This window comes from Dipodomys spectabilis, unplaced genomic scaffold, assembly GCF_019054845.1.
Source record: "Dipodomys spectabilis isolate Male_0828 unplaced genomic scaffold, ASM1905484v1 ptg000017l, whole genome shotgun sequence".
Lineage (NCBI taxonomy): Eukaryota > Metazoa > Chordata > Mammalia > Rodentia > Heteromyidae > Dipodomys > Dipodomys spectabilis.
The window spans coordinates 10559007-10574605 of record NW_024870694.1 but is presented as its reverse complement, the minus strand read 5'-3'; the positions used below and the strand labels follow the sequence as shown (position 1 = coordinate 10574605).

Here is a 15599-nt window from a genome sequence, read left to right as displayed (position 1 = left end):
GCTTCCGCCGCGTCGGCCGGCGTGTTTCTCGGGCCCTGGTTCCTGTCCGCCTCTCGGCGCTATGTCCGGCGGCCTACTGAAGGCGCTGAGCAGCGACTCCTACGTGGAGCTCAGCCAGTACCGCGACCAGCATTTCCGGGTGAGGACAGGGGCCGCGAGCCGGGCCAGCCTTGGGTCCGAACTCTGAGAAACGGTGTATACTTGTCTTATTGTGTCGTCCCCGCTCTGCCGGCGTCGGGAAGCGCGATGTGGGCCCCGGTGCCCACGGGGAGGCTGCAGCTGGATGCGGAAGGGTGTTTGGATAAGGCACCTTGTCTCCTAGGGAGCTAGGAGCTCGCTTGTTCATTGTCTGTGCCTAGGCCAGTGCAGGAGGCTGCAGCCATGGGACTAGCGGGAGCGCTGTCTCCATGGGCGAAAGTGTGTGGTGAGATCACTCCCAGGGTATGGGGAGGTGACCCTGGCACTGGAATCTCCGTCTTTTCTCCTGTGGGATGGTGCTAAACATTCTACTTATGGGCAGAAGACTCCCAGGTTGAGTTCTGTCTCTCACTTGAGGAAGAGACAGGTCCTGCTAGGCACTTTGAGAGTGTCCGCATGTCAGGATCAGAAGAGGGAAAGTACTTGCAGAGCTGAGACTTAAATCTCCCCAGACCTGAGGAAAAATTTAAGTTTAGTCTATGTCATAGTGTATTTGCTTTATGGAAAATGACTACATGTGAGCGATTTTGTATCAGTAAGGGCCAGGGTGGGACAGGATGGAGCACCACTCAAAAGTTAAGTATACTTAAGTGCTATTCTGAAGACTTCCCGTGGGCTATGGGCATGGATTAAGCGATGGAGCCACCTGCTCTCTGTTCCAACCTCTCTTTTGGCCATTACGTAAATAGATTATGTATGTATGTTTGTAAAAACAAATAGAAGCCTTCCAAGACTAAATGGGAAAGTTCTATACCCTAAGGAACTCAATCCTTCCTGATGGCATGTAAATGGAAACAAGGTCAAGGCTAGAGCACTCTACCATTTGAGCCACAGTCCACTTCGGGCCTTTTCTATTTGGAACTGAGGAATCGAACCCAGGGCTTCATGAATGCTAGGCAAGCACTCTACTACTAAGCCACATTCCCAGTCCTAATTCCCAATCCACAGTTTTTAAGTGCTTACTGTGGACTAGGCATAATCTTCATTCATTTCTATCATTTTTACAAGTTCTTTTTTTTTTTTTGAAAAGGGGGGTTACAGTCACACAAGTAAGGTAATGACCACATAACTATCTTGAACTTAAAGCATGTTGCAAGATTAAGAATGTGGAAAGATGCATCTCTTTAGTCTAAAGCCAATAACTTTCTTTAGACAGTAACAGCAATTGCCTTGTGGAATTCTTGGTATACTGAATGAAATCCATATTAATATCATCCCTTAAATAACTACATAAATCACAGTTGCCTTAAGTCATAGGCTGTTTGACAGTACTTACACATTTGAGAAAAGTAGAAAAAGATGCTTCTTGCCCATAATTTTTAACAGATTAGTAGTGCAAAGTGAAACTGCTAGCCAGATATGGTAGTATAATCTCATAGTCTCAGTTACTTGGGAGGCTGGAAGATCACAAGTTTAAGACTAGCGTGGAGGGCTGGGAAGGTGGCTCAGTGGTAGAGTGCTTGCCTTGCATGCCTGAGGCCTTGGGTTTGATTCCTTGGCACCACATAAGCAGAAAAAGCCAGAAGTGGGGCTGAGGCTCAAGTGGTAGAGCACTAGTCTACAGCTGAAGAGCTGAGGGACAGCACCCAGGCCCAGAGTTCAGGCCCCACTACAGACAAAAAAAAAAGACTAGCCTGGGGCCTTGCACTGGTGGCTTATACCTGTAATCCTAGTTACTCAGGAGGCTGAGATCTGAGGATCACGGTTCAAAGCCAGCCCGGGCAGGAAAGTCCGTGAGACTCTTATCTCCAATAAACCACTAGAAAACCGGAAGTGGCACTGTGGCTCAAGCGGTAGAGCGCTCGCCGTGATCCGAAGAGTGCTAGGGATAGCGCCCAAGCCCAGAGTTCAAGCCCCACAATCGACAAAAAAAAAAAAAAAAGATTAGCCTGGGCAACACAAAAGACCTCCTATTTCTCTCTCTCTCGTTTTTCTCCTCTGAGTCCTGGGGCTTGAACTCATGACCTAGGTGCTGTCCCTGAACTCTTTTGAATTCTTTTGGTCAAGGCTAGTGCTCTACCACTTTGAGCCACAGCTCCATTTCTAGTTTTTGAGTGGTTAATTGGAGATAGTCTCACGGGGACTTTTCTGCCAGGGCTGGTTTTGAACCACAATCCTCAGATCTCAGCCTCCAGAGTCGCTAGAATTATAGGCATAAGCCCCTGGCACCCAGCTAAGACCTCTTTCCTCAAAAAGAAAAACTAGCCCAGGCTGGAAAATCCTTGAGACTCTTATCTCTGATTAATCTCTTAAAAGCTGAGGTGTGGCTCAAATTGTAGAGTACTAGCCTACAGAGAGGTAGGGGTTGGGAGGGAAAGGAGGGGAGAAAGAGTAAGTTTTGTGTATATGCCCATCCTGGGATTTGAACTCAGGGCCTGAGTACTGTCCCTCAGCTTTGTGCTCAAGGGTGTTACTCTACCATTTAAGCCATGGCTCCACTTCCAACTTTTTAGTATAATTGGAGGTGAGTCTCACAGTTTCCTGCCCAGGCTGCTTTTAAACTGTGATTCTCAAATCTCAGCTTCCAGAGTAACTAGTATTATAGCCTTGAACCACTGGTGCCCCAGTGGCTGGGGATTGAATTCAGGGCTTTGTGCTTGCCTAGCAAACTTGACCCATACTCTCAATTTGTAAGAGCTTTTGTTCTTAGTAATTACTAAACTTTCTCCTACATGCAGAGAAAAATAATGTGAGTATGCAAATCATCTAAGCTGTTGTTGGACTGATACAGTCTCTATGGGAGTATTACAAGGGAAATGCTACCTGTGAAGATCTGTTTGTTTTTTTCCTTCTGAGGATAAAAGAACCTTTTTAAGATACTGAGTCAGGGTCTGGAATTTAAACTTGCCATTAGAGAAGGGTCAAACCTGTGGAAATGTAACAGTAAAACCCTCTGTAAAATGTAAATTAACTTAATTTACCAGCTGGGACCTGGTGGCTGTAATCCTAGCTACTTAGGAGTCTGAGATCTAAGGATCATAGTTCAAAGCTAGCCCAGGCAGGAAAATTTGTGAGTCATATATCCAATTAAATAACAAAAAGCTGGAAATGGTGCTGTAGCTCAAAGTAATAGAGCACTAGACTTGAGCACAAAAGCTCAGGAATAGTGCTCAGACCCTGAGTTCAAAACCCACTCAGACCCTGAGTTCAGAACCCAGGGCTGGCACCCACACCCATGTTTGCATGTGTGTAAACCTTCATAGAATGTGGACATCCCCCCCCCCCCTTTTTTTTTTTTGGTCTGTCGTGGGGCCTGAACTCTGGGCTTGGGAAATGTCCTAGAGGCAGGCATTCTACCACTGAGCCACTTCCCCAGCCCATATACTCCTTTTTTTAAGTTAAAGGATTTGTGGATTGAGATGATGAATTAGATTTCCACATCAAAATTAATGCCTGTCACACTTCATGAGTATTATTTTAGCAAGAGCCTTTTTTTTTTTGTGGTGTTATTACTAGGTCTTTATCTCTTGCTTTGTTTTTTTTGTTTTGTTTTGTTTTGCCAGTCCTCTACCATTAGAGCCACAGCGCTACTTCCGGCTTTTTCTGCTTATGTGGTACGGAGGAATCAAACCCAGAGCTTCATAGGCAAGCACTCAACCACTAAGCCACATTCCCAGCCTGCTTTGCTTTAAAAACAAAACAAACAACAAACAAAAAACGGTGGCTAGACGGGCGCTAGTAGCTAATGCCTATAATCCTAGCTACTCCAGAGGCTGAGATCTGAGGATTGCAGTTCAAAACTAGGCCAAGCAGGAAAATCTGTGAGACTCTTATCTCCAATCAAAACTGGAAGTGGTGCTATAGTTCAAGTGATAGAGCACTTGCCTTGAGCACCCAGGCCTAGAGTTCAAGCCCCATGATTGACATAAATAAATAAATACGTAAATACATAAATAATAATAATAATCCTGGGTACCACTTTTCTGCTTGAGCCATGTTTCCAGCTCACGTTTTAGAGATGTCCCCATCCCAGCTTTTTTTTTTTTTTTTTTTTTTTTTCTTGTCAGTCATGTGGCCTGAACTCTGGGCCTGGGAGCTGTCAAGGCTAGCATGCTACCATTGAGCTGCAGCACCACTTCCAGCTTTTTCTGCTTATGTGGTGCTGAGGAGTCAAACCTAGGGCCTCATGCATGCAAGGCAAGCACTCTACCACTATGCCACCTTTGCAGCCCCCCAGTCTACCTTTTAACTGTGATCCTCAGATCTCACCCTTTTGAGTAGGTAAGATTATATAGGTATGAGCCACTAGTACCACGCTTAAGTAGAGGTCTTTTTTTGGGGGGGGGGGGGGGCGTCCAGCCGTGGTCCCTGAATTCTTGGCCTGGGCGTTGTCCCTCAGCTCTTCAGCTCAAGGCTAGCGCTCTACCACTTGAGCCACAGCACCACTTCTGGCTTTTTTCTTTTTGCTTATATGGTGCTGAGGAATCGAACCCAGGGCCTCAGGCATGCAAGGCAAGCGCTCTACCACTGAGCCACCTTCCCAGCCCTGAGGTCTTTTTTTTTTTTTTTTTTAAGTAGTAATGCTTGTCTCTTTGAATTTCTAGGGGGACAATGAAGAACAAGAAAAACTACTGAAGAAAAGCTGTACATTATATGTTGGAAATCTTTCCTTTTACACAACTGAAGAACAAATTTATGAGCTCTTCAGCAAAAGTGGTGACATAAAGAAGATCATTATGGGCCTGGATAAAGTGAAAAAAACAGCATGTGGATTTTGTTTTGTAGAGTATCCTTCCTAGGTGTCTAATGTAGATGTTGAAGCCACTGAAATGTAAAGCTGAATAGAGAGTGTGTGTGTGTGTGTGTGTGTGTGTGTGTGTGTGTGTGTGTGTGTGTGAGAGAGAGAGAGAGAGATAGTACTGGGACTTGAACTTAGGGTCTCACATTCTTTCTTGGCTTTTTCACACACGACTGGTGCTCTAGTACTTTAGCCAGGCTTCCAATGACTGTGTTTGAAAATTCAAGTGTTAGTTTATTAGCATCCCTACATTTATCTCTACCTCTTCTTTTTAGATTGTTACACTCTTACATTAGGAAAACTGATGATTACATTCTATTCTGAATTTCATGTTTTGTTCATTATTGATATTTTAAGAAAAACAATTATTATCCATTATCCATTATCCCAAATATATTGTCTTTCGTATTTTAAAAAATTGCCCAGGATGAGCAGCGGTGGCTCATGCCTATAGTCCCAGCTACTCAGGAGGCTGAGATCTAAGGATTAAGTTCAAAGCCAGCCCAGGCAGCAAAGTCCATGAGACTCTTATGTCCAATTAATCACCAGAAAACCGGAAGTGGTGCTGTGGCTTAAATGGTAGAATGCTAGCCTTGAGCTGAAGAGCTGAGGGACAGAGCCCAAGCCCAGAGTTCAAGCCCCAGCACTGACAAAAAAAAAATGCCCAGGACAGGGGTTGTGGCTCAAATGGTAGGATGCTTACCCAGCAAAGCCAAAGCCCTGAGTTCAATCTGCACTACTGGGGATAGAGAGGTAAACAAATTATCCTAAAGGTATGGGGAAAATGAAAACCCCATACCACTCTCAACCATGAACTGCTTTCCCCAGAAGTAGTTCCAGCCAGATGCCAGTGGCTCACACCTGTAATCCTAGCTGCTCAGGAGGCTGAGATCTTGAGGATGAAGTTCAAAGCCAGCTTGGGCAGAAAAGGCCTATGAGACTCATCTCCAATCAACCACTCAAAAACCAGAAGTGGCACTGTGGTTAAAGTGGTAAAGCGCTAGCCTTGAGCACAAAGAGGCTCAGGGACAGGACCTAGGCCCTGAATTCAAGCCCCACAACTGACAAAAAAAATGAACGTATTTTGAGAAACAGTCATATTGGTATGTGGTAATGTACGGCACATAGTTTTTTTTTGTTTTCTTCCCAGTGCTGGGAATTTAACACAGGACCTCATATATACTAGGAAGCTCTCTACTACTGAGCTACATCCCCAGTCTCACACTTAGGATTTTTTTAATATTTTTTTCCTAAAATATGGTGTTGCCCAGGTTGACCCCAAACTCCTGGGTTCAACTCAATACACGCAGCCACAGTTGGAATTTTGGGGCCAAGCAAAAGTCTTGATTTTGGAACCAAGCAAATTTCTTGTATCTCTCTAGATAGAAGAGTGAGATTTCTCAGGTTTTGACTTCTGGCTGCAGTGGCATAAAAGAGTCCATAGGAGACAAAGTGAGAAGGGTAAGACAAAGTGCTCCATCTACTAGATAAGCACTTCCTAAGAACCACAGTGTTTCCACTTGCCTTACAGATCAACAGTCATGATGATGAGTGCCCAAAAGAAAGGCTACTATCGACAGCTGGCTTTTGTGTTTTGAGCATTTATTGTGTTCATTCCAGCATCCAATATATTCATTCAGCAGAATTTCTTTCTTGTATTGAGGTTTGAACTTGGAGCCTTGCGCTTGCTAGGCAGGTGCTCTACTACTTGAACAGTCTCCCTAACTAGACAGAAACCTTTTGAATGCCTACTATGTTCTAAGCATTATCTAGATGTTGTTTACTAAAATTTTACTAAATATTTCCTTATTTGTATAAATACAAAAAAATAGCATTTTCTAAAACCAAATCACCATATTTAGTTAAGAGATATTAAAAATAAATCATACTAAGTAGATCTGATTAAACAGGGCTGTAGAATTGCTGTGATAGTACTTCAGATCTTTCTAATGAAATGCTGTGGGATAGCTGGGTGCTGGTGAATCATGTCTGTAATCCTAGCTACTCAGAAGGTCGAAATATAAGACTCACTGTTCAAATCCAGTACAGGCAGTCAATGAGACTCTTATTTTCAATTAACCACTAGAAAACCGGAAGTGGTGCTGTAACTTAATTGGTAGAGTGCTATCCCTCAGGGACAGCACCCAGGTCCCAGGTTAAGCCAGTTTCGGCCCATGTTCACACCCCATGACCAACTGGAAAGAAAAAAAAAAAAGAAATGCTGTGAGAACTCCATATATACCATGACCCTTTTCATCCATTTTAGGGTACTGAGGACTTGAGTCCACACTATCCAGCACTTCACTGAGTTACATTCTAGGATCAGCCTGCCCCCCCCCTTTTTTTAAATTTTTTTAATTTTTAAATTTTTTTATTTTTTAAAAATTATTTATTTATTTTTGGGTCCAGTTGTGGGGCCTGAACTCTGGGCCTGGGCGCTGTTCCTCAGCTCTTCAGCTCAAGGCTAGTGCTCTACCACTTGAGCCACAGCGCCACTTCTGGCTTTTTTTTTTCTTTTTGCTTATGTGGTGCTGAGGAATTGAACCCAGGGCCTCGAGCATGCAAGGCAAGTGCTCTACCACTGAGCCACCTTCCCGACCCCCCCCCCCTTTTTCATTTGGAGATAGGGTTTTACTTTGTAGCCTGTAGCCCTCACTGGCATCAAATTCAGGATGTAGCCCAGGCTGGCCTTGTACTCCCCTGTCATCTTCCTCAGCAGGTTGAGTGCTGAGATTACCATCACTCCCAGCCAAATCTTTTCATGAAGGTAGTTCTTGAATAAAATATGTATGATTTGTGATCAACACCTGCACTAAACCTTTTTTTTTTTTGCCAGTCCTGGGGCTTGAACTCAGGGCCTAAGCACTGTCCCTGAGCATCTTTTGCTCAAGGATAGCACACTGTCACTTGAGCCACAGCACCACTTGCCTTTTCTGCTTATGTGGTATTAAGGAATGGAACCCAGGACTTCATGCAAGCTAGGCAAACACTATACCACTAAGCCACATTTCCAGGCCATGCACTAAACATTTTTTGTTGTGCAAACCAAAATATAGGGACAGGCTGGTGGCTCATGTCTGTAATTCTAGCTGCTCAGAAGGCTGAAATCTGATGGTTGCTGTTCAGAGCCAGCCCCTGCAGAAAAGTCTGTGAGATGCTTATCTGCAAGCAACCACCTCAGAAAACTGGAAGTGGCGCTGTGGCTCAAAGTGGCAGAGCACTAGCCTTGAGCAAAAAGAGCTCAGGGATAGCACCCAGGCCCTGAGTTCAAGCCCCACAACTGATCCCCCCCACCAAAAACATGAGGACAATGGAATTAGAAATTAACAGGAATATACAGGAAATCATGACCAATGTAGCTCTAGATAAGTGTCATATTGCCTTTCCTAAGTGCTTCTGGACTAACGCCCCCTCCCCCAACATTCTGTGCCAGCTGAATTGTCTTTGAAATTACTCAGCTTCATTTAGATGATGCTTCCTTAATGCTTATGCTTAAGATACTATTCAAGAGCAGATGCAGAAAATGCTATGCGCTACATAAATGGAACTCGTCTGGATGACCGGATAATTCGCACAGACTGGGATGCAGGCTTTAAGGAGGGCAGGCAGTATGGACGTGGGCGATCTGGGGGCCAGGTATGTTAGAAATGTCTTTGTGAGTGATCTGGAGCCAGGTATTTTGAAAGTGTCTTTGAGCTGATCTTGGCCTGGGATTCTAGTTAAAATGCAGGAGGTTTTTTTTGTTGTTGTTGTTGTTTTTCCAACTTACGTCTATCCTTTATCCTTTTGCCCAGGCAAAAACCACCAACTAATTTTGATCTTTATTTCTTCTTCTTCTTCTCCTTCTTCATTTATTTATTTATTTATTTATTTTTGAGACAGGTTCTCTCCATGTAGCCTATTATGTTCTGGAACTTGTTTCAAGAATCCTAGGTGGTAAGGCTGGGAAGGTGGCTCAGTGTTTGCCTTGCATGCCTCAGGCCCTGGGTTCGATTCCTAAGCACCACATAAGCAAAAAGAAAAAAGCCTGAAGTGGCGCTGTGGCTCAAATGGTAGAGCACTAGCCTTGAGCTGAAGAGCTGAGGGACAGCGCCCAGGCCCAGAGTTTAGGCCCCACGACCGGACCAAAAGAAAAAAGAAAAAAAGAATCCTAGGTGGGTCGGGCGCCTGTGGCTCACCCCTGTAATCCTAGCTACTCAGGAGGCTGAGATCTGAGGCACGGTTCAAAGCCAGCCCAGGCAGGAAAGGCCATGAGACTCTTATGTCCAATAAACCACCAGAAAACCGGAAGTGGCGCTGTGGCTCAAGTGGTAGAGCTCTAGCCTTGAGCTGAAGAGCTGAGGGACAGCGCCCAGGCCCAGAGTTCAAGACCCACGACTGACAAAAATCATCATCATCATCATCATCCTAGGTGTTCTCAAAACTCAAGATCTTTCTGCCTCTGCTTTTCAAGAGTTGAATGTTGGAATTACAAGCATGTTCAACATTCCTAATAATTTTCTATTTTAAACTTAAGTAAAGGGGCTGGGAAGGTGGCTCAGTGGTAGAGCGCTTGCCTTGCATGCTTGAGGCCCTGGGTTCGATTCCTCAGCACCACATAAGCAAAAAGAAAAAAGCCGGAAGTGGCGCTGTGGCTCAAGTGGTAGAGCGCTAGCCTTGAGCTGAAGAGCTGAGGGACAGCGCCCAGGCCCAGAGTTCAGGCCCCACGACCAGACCAAAAAAAAAACAAAAACAAAAAGGCTAGATGGTGTGTCTCAGGCCTGTAATCCTAATCAGGACTAATTAATTAGAAGGTACAGAACAGAAGTTCACTCTTTTCAGGCCACTTTAGACAAAAAGTTAGGGAAGCCAGGCTCCAGTGGCTCATGCATATGATCCTGGCTACTCAGGAGACTGAGATCTGAGGATCACAGTTCAAAGCCAGCCCTGGCAGAAAAGTCCCTGTGAAACTCTAATCTCCAATTAATAATTTAAAAAACCAGAAGTGGTGCTGTGGCTCAAAGTGGTAGAGTGCTAGCCTTGAGCTCAGGGACAGTGCCTACTACCTAAGTTCAAGCCCCACAACCGACAATAAAAAAAGGGAGAGAGCCAGGCACGTGTGGATCACACCTATAATCCTAGCTACTCAGGAGGCTGAGATCTGAGGATCACAGTTCAAACCAGATGGGGCAGGAAAGTCCATGAGACTCTATTTCCAACTCTATTTCCAAATAAACCAGAAAACCAGAAGTGGCGCTGTGGCTGAAATGGTAAAGTGCTTGCCTTGAGCTGAAGAACTGAGGGACAGCAGCCAGGCCCAGAGTTCAAGCCCCATAACTGACAAAAAATAATTATCAGTACAGGAAGATGAACATAGGATAAACGTTATCATGTGCCAAATGATTCTGTGGCCTAATGTTTCCCACTTGGGATTTAAGAACAAAAGAAAAATGCATTAAGATGAGTTTTAAAAGGCCTGGGCTGGGAATGTGGCTTAGTGGTAGAGTGCTTGCCTGGTGTGCGTGAAGCCCTAGGTTCTGTTATTACATAAACAGAAAAAGCCAGAATTGGCACTGTGGATCAAGTGGTAGTGTTAGCCTTGAGCAAAAGAAGCTCAAGGACAGTGCCTAGGCCCTGAGTTCATGCCCTAGGACTGGCAAAAATAAAGGACCTAATACTTGTGTCATTTGAATGTCTGATGTGTTAACTGTGGGAGTTGTATTAAGCCAATTTACAGCAGTGTTATGTTCTTTTCTATTAAGGTTCGAGATGAGTATCGGAAGGATTATGATGCTGGAAGAGGCGGCTATGGAAAACTGGCACAAAACCAGTGAGTGGTGAGAGCCTCATCTATGCACAACTCTATCCTTTGGCCTGTTGAATTTGCTGAAGAACATTAGCCAAGGTCTGATCAGTGTTTACTGAGCTAGTAGCTCCTTCATGGTTTTCTTCTGAAACAGTAAAAAGGACAGAATTCCAGACCAGTGCTTTTAATTCTAGTCTTAGAATTCTGGACATGTGTCAGGCCATCAGAATGGTTTTGTTACCAGCTCAGAAATTGTGTTCCTTAGCAACAAATTTGATCTATAACTTTGACTAACTTATCAAAATACATATCCTTTTTTTTTTGGCAGATTAGGTAAGGGCAAAAACTTGTTTTACTATGCTTGAGTCTAAGAAGGTTCATGATTTTCATGGGGCCTGTATTTAATTTTAAATTGAAAACAATTTTTAAAACACATAAATTAAAAGGCATGAGATACGTGTAATAGGAGTTGAAAGAGAGGTTTTGCCTAGGAAGCATGAGATCCTGATATCTTCTATCCCTAGAAAGCTTACTAAACAGGGTTTTGTTATGTTGTATAGGTCTGCTCTAAGTTAGGAACAGGTGCTTGACAACTGGTTTTGTTTTCTAGGTTGAATTCTAATCTCTAAAGGCAAACTTGGAGGTTAAAGACCTTTACAAATAGTTTGCTTTTAAAAAAGCAAGACTTTTTTCAAAAGGTCTTGAGGATACTGCTTGCTTTACCTCTCAGAAAATTAGGTGCAGGACTTGGAGAATAAAAAGATGTAAATGCTTTACCTAAAGAAAAAGTGTTTATTGTAATACAGAGAACCTCAGGTACCCTAAATAAAATAAAATAAAATAAAGGTGCACTGGCAATAGGAAATGGAGTGAAATAGCAAGAGATCACCAGATGAGAGGTAAAACATTACTTTGACATGACATTGCTGCCAGGGCCATCAACTTTACTCTTTCCATTTCCAGAATGATCGTGGAAACATCATTCAATTGTATTTTTTTTTTTCATTGTTTTGCAGTACTGGGGGTGGAACTTAGGGCAAGTGCTGTACTAATTGAGCCCTCGAATGGGTTTTAAATGTTTGAGAATTTAAGAGAATGCTTAACAAAAGCATCCAGAGATGCTTCCTGCAGGAAGTGTCTATATCAGCCAATTCTCAGGTTAACGTCTGCATTCATATTTTTCCCAATTAGTGCTACTGAGGTTCAACTCTTAATAGTGAGCTGCTGGTCGTTTGTACAGAGTGGAGTCTAGTGAATTTATTTTCCATTTGTAAGGCAAGAGGTAGTTTGTCTCTAATGTGAAAAAAAAAAAAATTTTCATCCAGCAATGAAGAATCTTCTAACTTCCACTAGTTTGTAAAGATTTGGGCTGAAGTTCTTCAGTGTGAACATCTTTCATGTTTATAGTAAGTGAATTTTTTAAAATTTAAAACTGCTTGATTTTTCTAAAGAGCTGTAACAACATTCAGTGAAGATACACTTTGTTTTAAAGTTTATTTTTACACTGTAGTTTGGATTAATGTATTTTATACTTTGTAGTAAAATGTAACTCAGATTTCTACAGGCCTTGAAACCCAGACAGTGGTTCTTACTTGATTGTGTCTTCTGTAACAGGTTTCAATAAAGTTGGACCAATTACTCTCTTTGCCTGTTTCCTTACTATACAGAAAGATGTGTTCTGAACTGTTTTTACTCTGGACTGTATACATGAATTTGGAGAGAATCCATGAATACAGAATTTTTATGGGTATTTCAGCTTCACATTTGCATCTGGTTATGGCTTCATCTGAAGGCAGATTATGGATGTTCTTGTGCAAAGAAAAGGTGTACCAACAACTATTGGCAGTTGGTTAGATTTCCAGGAAACATGTGCTATGGATGATTGGAGGGGAAGGATGAAGAAGGCCTGGTGTTTCTTGAGGATGCTGTAATGTCACACCACTTTTCTTATTTCAGGAAGAACATGTGACCCATTTCTTACTTTAGAGAAAGAACTCAGACATATGTTCAGACATTTGAGACTGTGATTGATAGCAAAGGGTCAGATTTAGTCAGAATGGGGCCTGTAGGGATTATTGGGTCCTTCTCTACATTGTTAGCAAATATGTCAAACTTTAGAGATCTAGTACCATGTACAGTAGCCACTTGCTGTGGCTGTGTAACAAAAATAAATCTAAACATGGAATTTCTCAGTCACAGTAACAATATTTTAAATGATCAGTAGCCACACATGGCTAGTTTGAGTGATAATGGAAGATTGAATCCAAGGCCTTGCACTTGAATACTGTATTAATGAATCTAAGAGTAAGTAAGGTGGTGAGGGCCTACACTGGTCACTATTCTTTTTTTTTTTTAATTGTGAAAATACTGTACAGAGGGGTTACAATTACATGGGCAAATAATGAGTACATTTCTTATCAAGCTTTGTAGCCTCTTCCTTTGTTTCCCCTTCCCATCCCTTCGTATTATCCCTCCCCCCCACCAAAGTTGTAAAGTTCATTTTTCACTGGTCACTATTCTTAACAGAGCCTTGCCACAACTGGATTGTTACTAAGAAAATACACTATTCACCAAATAGTGCACATTATTCAACACAAAGAGAACACACATTTATAAAGGTATTTTATTTTTCAAAAAAATATTTTGCTAGAAGGGTTGAGTACTGCAATTTCACATGATCATAATCTTTTAATAAATTCTTTGTCTGACCAACAGGTACCATTTAAGTAAACAACTTATCATGGTCTGCTTTTGGAACAACCAAATACAGTTAGCACTTCTCTGATGGTATTCCCTAGGTATTACAGGCCAGGAGGCAGAGCCTAGCACATAACAAAGTATGTACTTTATTTAAAACTGTTAATTAACTTGGTTTCTTAACATAATGAAGCAGAATAGATAGTATAGCTAATCACACTGTTAGTTCACCTGAAGGGCCTGACCCACTCAGATCCACAATTACATGTAACCCAGGGAAGCAGTGAAGCACAATTGAAGAGAAAAGGGGTAACTCAGATTGGGTGAGTGCTGTGTCCCAGTTAGGTCTGTTACTGTTTTATTTAAACTATAAATGGAAGATGAGTGTTACTTGTATTCAGTGGTAAGCAGAAAATAAAGGCAAATAAATATTGGCAACAGCAGCTTCTTTTCCCTTAAGACTAACTGAAATTTGATTCTCTATGATTCTTGTAAATACTAAAAAGTTGAGTTAATCTAAATTCACTGCTACAAATTTAACAGAAAGAAAGGCTACTAGAAAGAAGCAACTAGACCCTGATAGAGAGGCATGGGCAGCTTGCAAGGCCTGCACTCAATCCCAGTGGCACAGGCTGCCTACTTTGTGGTAGACTTGAAGAATTCTGTGCCAAGCTAGGGACAGTAAAGCAATGCTTGTCTCACCAACAGCCCAGAGTATATTTCAGAAATGTGCTTGGTGCAAGAAAGCAATTACTGCAAACAAGATAAAAGACTCTCTATTCTAGGACTTGAGCATTTATAAATAGAAGTTTATACTAATCACAGATCATAGAGAAAAACAAAGATGCTAGAACCAAGTTTCATGAATGACAGAAATGTATTTAAAACAGACTGAAAATATTCAACATTTAGGCTAAGCCATGCTGGGAGGCACACCTGGGGGTGCCTATCATGCTGGAAGTGAAAGAGTAACTAGATGGATAGCTCAGGCCTCTACTTGTGCCTGTGGGCCTCAGTGCTGACATGGCAACAGATTCTCAGTGGTGGATCTGGCAACTCAAACTCTGGGCAACAAGATTCCTGCAGGAGCTAGGCATGGTGCTGCATGCCTACATTTCCAAGAGGCTTAAGCAAGAGGATGAGGATCCCAAGTTGAGGCCAGCCTGAGCTACATAGTGAAACCCCATCTTAAAATTAATACAACAAAAGATTCTCACAAGAGAACTCTCCTACATGGTGGGTCTGTCACTGGAAGAAGAGATACTTGCTCACTAAAAGTACAATTTTTATTACAAAATATTTTGAGTCAGTTGCCTAGTTACTAGCTACTTTGGTATAGCCAACAAAGGGGGAGAGGATGCCTTGTATACAAATTTAGAAGAATCTTGTGTTGGCATGATTGTGTCTCAAAGCCTAAAGAAAGCATTTTCCCCACTCTTCTCATGGTTCTTAGTTGTGATACCTTACAGCCGTATGGAGTACCTCTACTCAATGGGGCTTGAACTGAGGGCTTTGCTCTCTTGCTTGGCTTTTTTGCTCAAGACTGGTGCTTTACCACCTGAGCTCTACCACTTCTGGCTTTCTGTTGGTTACTTGGATATGAGTTTCCAGTGAAGACAATTCAGGCTAGCTTTGAACCAAGATCCTCAGATCTCAGCCTCTTCAGTAACTAGGATTACAGGCTAAGCTGTGTGGAGGACTCAAGACAAGCATATACTGGTGTTGGGAGCCCTGTGTGTCAACATAGTCTGACAACACTCAATTGTGGGCAATCTACCTTGCTCAGCCATAAATTCACACCTAACCAGGCAAATTCAAGTATCTTGTCATTTACTTCATAATTTTCAGTACAAGCTTCTGAATACACACACATTTTCCTTCCTCAGTTGAGAAAAGATAATTAGGTTTAATATATTCCTTTTAAATGTCACAAAAGGCTAAAGATGCTAGATCCCTTGCTTTCATCTTCCTCTTTTTTTGCCAGTACTGAGTTTGAACTCCAAACTTGCTCAGTTGGTGTTTTGCCACTTGAGCCATGCCTCTGACCCTGCTTTTTGCTATTTTGGAGACTGACTTTTCTGTACAACCTGGCTTCAAATTAAGATCTCAGCCAACTGAGTAACTAGGCTTACATGTAAGCCACTGGGGCCTAGTCCATATCTTAATGCAGCTAAGTATAAA

At 42.5% G+C, this 15599-nt stretch overlaps 1 protein-coding gene across 1 annotated transcript; it reads left to right on the top strand.

Annotated features, from left to right (window-relative positions):
- On the top strand, window positions 1-12364 carry Ncbp2 (nuclear cap binding protein subunit 2). Its single transcript, XM_042668614.1, has 4 exons — window positions 1-139; window positions 4743-4924; window positions 8434-8572; window positions 10678-12364. Exons 1-4 carry the CDS (start codon window positions 62-64, stop codon window positions 10747-10749), a joined length of 471 nt encoding a protein of 156 aa, XP_042524548.1. The 5' UTR covers window positions 1-61; the 3' UTR covers window positions 10750-12364.
- Window positions 12365-15599: the final 3235 nt, after the last annotated feature.